Raw genomic sequence first — 8037 nt, forward strand, 5'->3', positions numbered from 1 at the left:
AAAAAAAATAATCTCTTATTATACGGGAGAAGAGAAAAAAAATTTCCACAAATTGTGAATTCACACAAAAGTCTGTAAAATACTTTTATGCTTTATTAACTACTCATAACCACTATATAAATAGGGTATATTTGTAATAATATTATCTCAATAATCATAAAACAGGCAAATTAATAAAATTATTAAATTAGAGAAGTATTTAAACATGAGTTTAAAAGTGATCATTTTATGTAAATTAGTTGAAATACGTGCTACACGCGTGAGTATTCAATATGTTATATTTTTTATACACATATATTTAGAAAAAAAAATATAAACAACAAAAAAAATATTTAGGCAAGCATATATTTAAAATTATTTAAATAAAAGCATATTAGGGGGTAAAGTTTAATAAGGCACAATTAGAAAACACAATATTAAAAAATGAACAATAAAACAAAAAGATCAAAATGCACATTTGAAATTAGATAAAGGTGTTTCAATAGTCATGATTATAAATATGAGATCTTTTATATAAAAAGACAAATAAAATATTTTGTATGTTTTATCTTATGTTTTGTCCATCCCTATTTAAACACTCATTCACACTCAGTGAATGAAATAAAAAAAAAATTTATTGCTAAAGGCAATAGGTAGACAATAGTGGGGGAAAATAAAAAAAAAAGGCAATAGGTAGGTAAAAAAAAGAAAGAGAGAGAAGAAAAATAAAAAAGGTCTAAAAATGAAAAAAAAGAAAGAAAAATAGAGAAAATAAAAAAAATAATAATAAAAGACAGAGGATGCCAACATGTGGCCTCCATAGAGGCCAACACATGGTCTTTTTAGAAGCCAACTTCTTAGTTCTTTTAAGTATGCATAGATACTTCAAGGAATAACGCCTCAAGGCGTACGCCTTATTGATCACATGAATATACAGTGTGTGTAATATATACATATATGATTATATTAGTTGGATGTGACAAGTTTTCAATGATTACCTCTCTATTAGTAGTTATCATGAGATATATAAATTTGATAATATGACGTGATAAAATCTAAATTTATTAATTATCGTAAATATTTTTAGTTAACTATTAAATTTATTATAGTTATTAAATTAATATCTTATGAATAAAATAATAATACACATTGGTGTGTAAATATTATTGTAACGATTCTATTAGCTAGCAAGGAGCCAAACACAATATTTTTTTTTACCCGAAAGTCAGAGGTAAAATCTTTTTTTAATTCCGAAAATGGACTTTAATATATATAACTTGTTCCAATATTAAACGTACAAAGCTCCCAACACACATGCAAAGTCCTCGAAAAAAAAAAAAGAAAGAAAAAGAAAAGAAAATTATTCAAAAAAGAAAAGAAAATCAACAACGTATACACGTAATACAAATACTTAGGACGCACAGAACTTATAATATATAGTAACAATATAATTTGCTGTCGATCGGTATGCAATACATGATTTAGTAACAATATTAATTAAAACAGATCGATAATTAACGCGTACTTTCAACTGACGTAGTACATGGGGTTAGGCAATTTGAAGGTTCTACTGCCGGCATTTGTACCCAAAAGATCACTCCACTGATCCCCTATGTTTCCAGCAATTCTATATCCAGCTTCCTCTAATTTCTTTCTCTCAGCTGATTTGTAATCACGGGCTGGTCCATAATAACCAGGATCTCTGCAACCATTAAAACAGTTAAAATTAATACCGGCCATCACATTAATAATTAGTTAATAGTAATTAATAAGAAAAAGGTCATTCATCATTTCTTCACAAAGTGGTATTGGAGACGAGCAATATGACAAGAAATTCAAGACGTACGACCCATCTGGACTGCACAAAATTACGCAGTGATAGTATTTAATAATTTCATATATATATATATATATATATATATATCAATTAGAGTACCAATTAGACCATGCAACTTGATATTTTACGTATTATAAGAGCTTACTTGAATATAACTTGTTCCCAAGTTCTGTATCCAGCAATTTTTAAAGTATTCTCAACCGCGGATCTCTCGTATTCTCTTCTCCCTGATAGGAATATAATCTTAAACCCCAAAGATAATAACCTTTTGTACAACTTAAGACTCTTTGGCAATGCCGGGGCGTTTTCTGTCAGAATCCATTCATGAAACGATGTGGAGTCGTAAGGCTTCACCCTGAAATTATATCATTAGTAATTCGAATTCATACAGGGTGGCCGTGTAACAAATAAAATTATGGTAAATATAAGAACAATGGAAACCATTCATAAACATTAAATAAATATGCATCAATTGTGTGATTAAATGAAATAATATACGTACCATTATTTCCGTGTGAGTTAGATATATATATATATATAAATATATGAAGTATAAAGTAGTAATTATATGAATATATATGTATAATAAATATACGTACGTAGAGAGAGAGAGAGAGAGAGAGATTATAGCGCTCATTTCTCTGGTGTCTCACAAATAAGTGGAGTTGAATTTACGGATTAGTGGACCTACCTGATTATTAATTTTTTATTGTACTTCAAATTTACTCATGCTTTCTCTAGATCACTTTTAAATTATATCAAACGGCGAAGATTTGATGAGGTACGTAGTATCTGATGAAGTAGTAGTACGTACCCAAAAGTTTTTTTTTTCTTTTTCATAAAGAAAACAATAATATTTGTTGACAACTTCAATAATATTTGTTGAACCATGCACGTGACTAAAGCAATAAAGATATGGGGCATATATATATATATATATATATATATCATGTTAAAACAAAAACGAAACACATATTGGTCCACTTTGATTATGAATTAATATTTTCTACAGATAGAAAATAGTAAAGGAGACGGATAGTTTGAGCAGTATAGATACGTACCCAAATCCATGTTTGAGATAATAAGGTAGGTTGGAGAGTGCAACCTCATCTGTACCAAAGATCCAAACATCTTTGCCGTCACCTAAAAGGGGATAGCTCTTGGCATAGAGATAAGCTTCCTTAGTAACCACTTTTGAGTCCTCCCTGTACCGCGCGCCGAGCATGTACCGCCCTACATGGAGCTCACATTCATCCGGAATCGTTTTCCAGCCAATGATGTTGTTGGTGTCGACTCCGTATTGCCAACTCGAGCAGTAGCACCATTCTCCGTTGTCGCCGCGGGAACGGAGAAAGTAAATTTTGTTGTTTTTAACAGCATCACCGAAATCAGCTTGGGCAAGTACTGTGGCAAGGATGAAATATAGCAGCATTTTGGGCATTTGCTCAATAATATTGCCTAATTTGCTTAAGAAATTTGCAATCTTTGAGTTGGGTTGGCATGTGTCTTCTTAAATAATGCGATTCTTTGTCACACCCCTTGTTAAGGATATAATTACTTATGGTGCCAAGTAAGTACTGCGTTGTTATCTTGTTGACACTTTTCCTTTTCCAATAATTTTGGTAAATCGTGACCCTCGATGCAATACGGAATATCCATTATTAATTCGGAAAATGACCTTTTTCTCTTTTGTTTTTAGGATGCGTTTGATAGATGGATTTAGAATCATGATTTTAGATCTTGATTTAGAATCAGTATTTATTTACAGTGATTCTAAATCATGATTCTGAATCAGTATTTAATTTGGATGATTTTGAATCATAATTTAAAATCTGATGTGATGTTTTAAACTATCTCAAATCATGATTTTAAAACCGCATCCTCTTAAATGTAATTCAAATCCTTAATTATGAATCATGATTTTAGAATCATAATTTAAATTCAAAATCATGAATTATTGTTATGCTTTCAAAATCAGGATTAGAATTATATTGATTTAAATTCTCATACCAAACGAACTCTTAAATTCAAAATAGAATGAGAAAAACATATATAAAAAAGAAATCAAACAACGAAAACAACAACAACAATTGTCATATCACATATCTAGGAATGGCACCCACAATTAATATATATCTATGCTTTTTGAGTAAATCTAAATTAACTACTCAATTTATGAGTCACGAGTGGAAAGAAACTAATTTATTATTTTTAAAAAAGATAAAATAATTTTAATATATTGTGTTATAGTGAAATATGCTATTGATATTTTGTATTTTTAAAAATATTAAAACCGTGCTTGACGATTTAGAAAATTTTTTTTCGTACCTTTAAATTGTCATTTCTACCCTCTCATTAATTAAATGGAAACCATTTTTAAAACAAATATTTTTAAGACGTTTAAAAGAAAAAAAAAAAAAACCAAAGAGATCATATCTGGATTTGAAAAAAAGTCATATCTAGGTTTCTCCTTCCTCCTTGGCGTCCAGCCTCTCCGCCATGGCCGTCTGTCCACTCCCCACCTTGTCCCCCGTCGCAGCGACCCAACGACGCAATCCCCTCCCAGTCCCAGATCTGCTTCCATTCTTGCGACCCCGTTGAGATCAGCTTTGCTCCCTTCCTTTTCGCCCCAAATCTGCTTACTATTTGATTCTTTGGATGCTATCTCTGAGAATTTTCAATTAGCTGTTAGATTGTTGAGTTTGTAAGCAACATATTATGGGTTTCTTCATAAAGGGATTGTTAAGTTTTAGGCAGCATATTGGATACGGGTTTCTTCATAAAGTTGGGTCTTCCCGTTAAACTTTGAAGATTCCTTGTGCACATCGTTGATGTGGTATATGATTTTCAATTTTACTATTTTTTTTTTTTTGGATCTTAGGGTCTGGTTATTTTTTCTACTTTTGATTTACATATCTTAGTGTTATTTTGATTTTGGTAGATATGTTTTTTTTTTTTTTTTGATAATGGTAGGATCTAAATTGGTTTTTTTTCTAATTTTTCTTGATGCTTGAAAATTAGAGGAAGATCAGTTGCTACGTAATCTTGTTTCAATTTCAATTGATTTTTGGATTTTTATGAAACAGGAAAGGAAGGTGCTCTTCTAAAATTTAAAATGTTTTCAATTATTTTCAGAATTTTTTCTCAATTTATTAATTTTTAATTAATTAAATAGAAGGATAGTAAAGTCATTTTATATTTTAAAAATTAATTTTAGTGTATCAAAAAGATATTTTTAAGAACGTGAAGGCACCATTTTAATATTATTAAAAACACAAGATATGAATACGTTTTTGTATAACACACTTTTTAAAATAATTCAACCATTATATATTGAAATTAAAAAATACTGTTTGAACCAGGGTGAGGTGCAATCTTATATCATTGAACCTACACAAAGGTCATTTTGGTACTCAAGTTCAAATAATAACAAACGTCTGAATTCAAATATATACTACTTTCTATGTTTGTATTTTAATGTAAAATATTATGCGTGTTGTTTCATAAATGCTTTTTCATTACACTACACATAGCCACGTACACATATATACTCGTTACATAGATAATTATATTGGGAAAAATAAGATAAACATAAGTGTTATTTAGTTTGTTTGCATATTTCCTATAATTTCACTTAAAGATCCCTAGTTTTTCAGGTAAATATATGTAATCTTTTTACACTAGATAAATATATGTAATTTTTTTAATGCTTTCTGATATCGATATTGACGTCAACATACCTATAATATTTTCGTAAATTCGAAACCACGATATTTCCGTCGATATGAAATAATGCACTTAAGGAATTTTATTAGGTAGGTCACTTGCACTTTGACAAACAACATAAAGTGGGTTACGTTTTTTATATATATTACATGACTTTGCACGTACGTGCTTGTTACCAGCCAGGCAGCCACCTCATAATAACATAATTTTCTCGTGCTGGGTTTACAAAGCCACTATTTTTGTCCCGGGGGTATCCCAAACTAATAAATTAACTAATTCCATGGAGGGAAGCCTGTGCCAGGCAAACACAATCTCTAATTTTTTTTTTTTTTTTTTGTAAATCTCTAATTAATTATTTAATGCTGAAAAGCGTGCTGCAAGTTGGAGAAGAAATCTCACGACTTACGCGCTAAATTTGTGCTCGCAAGGGCATGAGTTGCCTTAAGTAATAAAGTGTGTAAATAAGAGTGTCGATCTCATGAGAAATGTGTTTAATTTTTGTTAAGTATTAAAATTGATCGACTCTAAGATTATTTGAACGACTAGAATACGTAATGAATAAAAATAACAAAGCAAATAAAATTAAGTGATAAAACAAGTAATAAAAATACTAGAGCATCAATTCCACAATAATTAATCTGCGCTATTTTATTACTAAGTGAATTTCCTAATTTATTAGTCAAGAACCCTTAATTAACCCAACCTCTCCTAAGCATCAAATTGGATATTATGTTCAAAACTCAATTCCAATATCCCTATAAAAAAAACTAAGTAATTAACACTCATTAAGCTCTAATTCTCCTAATGACTACGAAGATAATTTAGGCCTCCCAAACTCTAAAAACCTAAGTTGTACAATCCAAATCGGATGTATAAATGACCTCTTTCAAGCGTCAAACTCATTCATTAAATCAACTAATTCATTTCCCAAAAAAATAGAAGCATTAAAAATGAGACAACACAAATAAACCATAAAAAACCACTTAAAATAAATTAACACGTCATAATTAGAAAAAATCCAAGCTCCAACAAATAACTATTACATAACCAAAACTAAACAAACTAAAATCAAGGGTTCACCATTTACAAATCACAAAAATAAAGAGATGAGAATAGGAATGAAAAACCCAGTTTAGAGTTGTCACAAGCTCCAAGATCCTCTTTCTTTGTAACGACACAAAAAAAAAATCAAAGGTCCATTTTAAAGTTCTCGAGACTTAGAAGGTGAATTTTCCCGTACTCACACGTTTGTAATACAATTCCTGTAAGTCATGAAATTTTTGCGACCTTGATATATGTAACGTCAAGAAAATTCAATAGTAGGATTCTTGAAAATTATCCGGATTTAGACTATGAATTTTCTTAGTAACTTAGTTAATCATGAAATTGGAATCTATGAAATGATAATTATGCCACTTTATTTTGTGTCAATTCAATTAAATTGTCCTGTGTACAATTCAATATTCATAAATTATGATCTTATGGGATGAAATTCAGGAAATAAAAATATTTCGTGAATTTCAGAATGGAAGTAAAGTTACAAGATTAATAAACAAAATTACAATTTCCGTTAAGATGTATTTCAATATGAGAGTTTAACAAATTTTCGTAATTAAATTTCAAAAGAAATTCAAGAGCAACAATAATAGATAATTCTCTGTAGCATCAGTGTTAGAAATAGTACATTTGATCTTGCCAAGCACATGGCATACAGTCAGTAAAATTAAAGATCTACTATCAGTATAAAAATTACACTGCAATTACCTTTGAGTTGATAGAATAATAGATGATTTGATCAAAAGATGATTTAGATAGGATTAGGATAAGATAAATCCAACTGCTAAGTTTTAAAGTAAGTATTGATCTTAAGGCTAAGATTGAAGTTTGATATATATATATATATATATATATATGTGTGTGTGTGTGTGTGTGTGTGTGTGTGTGTGTAGATAGACAGATTTGAAGGATAGGAAAAGAATGGAGAAATTTCATTAGTTTAAGTATATTATGATCACTATGAGGTCAAAAAGGTTTTGCATGAAAAGAGTATACCATGCATAAATCAAAGGGTTAGGAATTATATAAAGACAAAAGAATTCATGAACAATCTCCACTTTCACCATTTTAGTACCTCCTATCAAGATTAAAAAAAAGAAAGAGAGAAACTATGTGAATCTAAAGTCCAATACTTCACATAAGGGAACTATACAAATATCAAATCACTAAAGTTACCCTACAAGTGTTGGAGAAATCAGCTAGTGTGAACTAGTGCTGGAACTTTGGACGGGCCGCCCGCGACCGCCCGAAAAATCCGAGGATTTGCCCGAGCCCGAACCCGACCCGCCCGAGATTTTGGGGCCGCCCGCCCGAGCCCAAATTTCACCTTGAACGGGCCGCGGGCTTGTATTCGGCAGCCCGAGCCCGCCCGAATTGCCCAAATTTTTTAAACTTTTTTTTAATATTAAGTTATTTATATATATATATATATATCAATA

The 8037-nt window shown here is 30.3% G+C and overlaps 1 protein-coding gene across 1 annotated transcript; it reads right to left on the bottom strand.

The window, feature by feature from the left end:
- Positions 1-1350: 1350 nt before the first annotated feature.
- On the bottom strand, positions 1351-3315 carry LOC21408955 (stem 31 kDa glycoprotein). The gene is made up of 3 exons (XM_024166775.1): positions 2878-3315; positions 1962-2171; positions 1351-1681 (listed from the first exon to the last, which is right to left on the bottom strand). The coding sequence occupies exons 1-3, from the start codon at positions 3255-3257 to the stop codon at positions 1507-1509; spliced, it is 765 nt and encodes a 254-aa protein (XP_024022543.1). The 5' UTR covers positions 3258-3315; the 3' UTR covers positions 1351-1506.
- Between the last annotated feature and the right edge of the window lie 4722 nt (positions 3316-8037).

This window comes from Morus notabilis, unplaced genomic scaffold (genome assembly GCF_000414095.1).
Source record: "Morus notabilis unplaced genomic scaffold, ASM41409v2 Scaffold307, whole genome shotgun sequence".
In the NCBI taxonomy this organism is placed as follows: Eukaryota; Viridiplantae; Streptophyta; class Magnoliopsida; order Rosales; family Moraceae; genus Morus; species Morus notabilis.

Excerpts from the sequence above, each read along its gene's own strand:
- LOC21408955 (XM_024166775.1), bottom strand. The coding sequence starts at position 3,257 with ATGCCCAAAATGCTGCTATATTTCATCCTTGCCACAGTACTTGCCCAA. Across the intron at positions 2,172-2,877 it reads TATCTCAAACATGGATTTGG|GGTGAAGCCTTACGACTCCA; the intron begins GTACGTATCTAT and ends ATATAATTTCAG. Across the intron at positions 1,682-1,961 it reads TGGGAACAAGTTATATTCAA|AGATCCTGGTTATTATGGAC; the intron begins GTAAGCTCTTAT and ends TAATGGTTGCAG.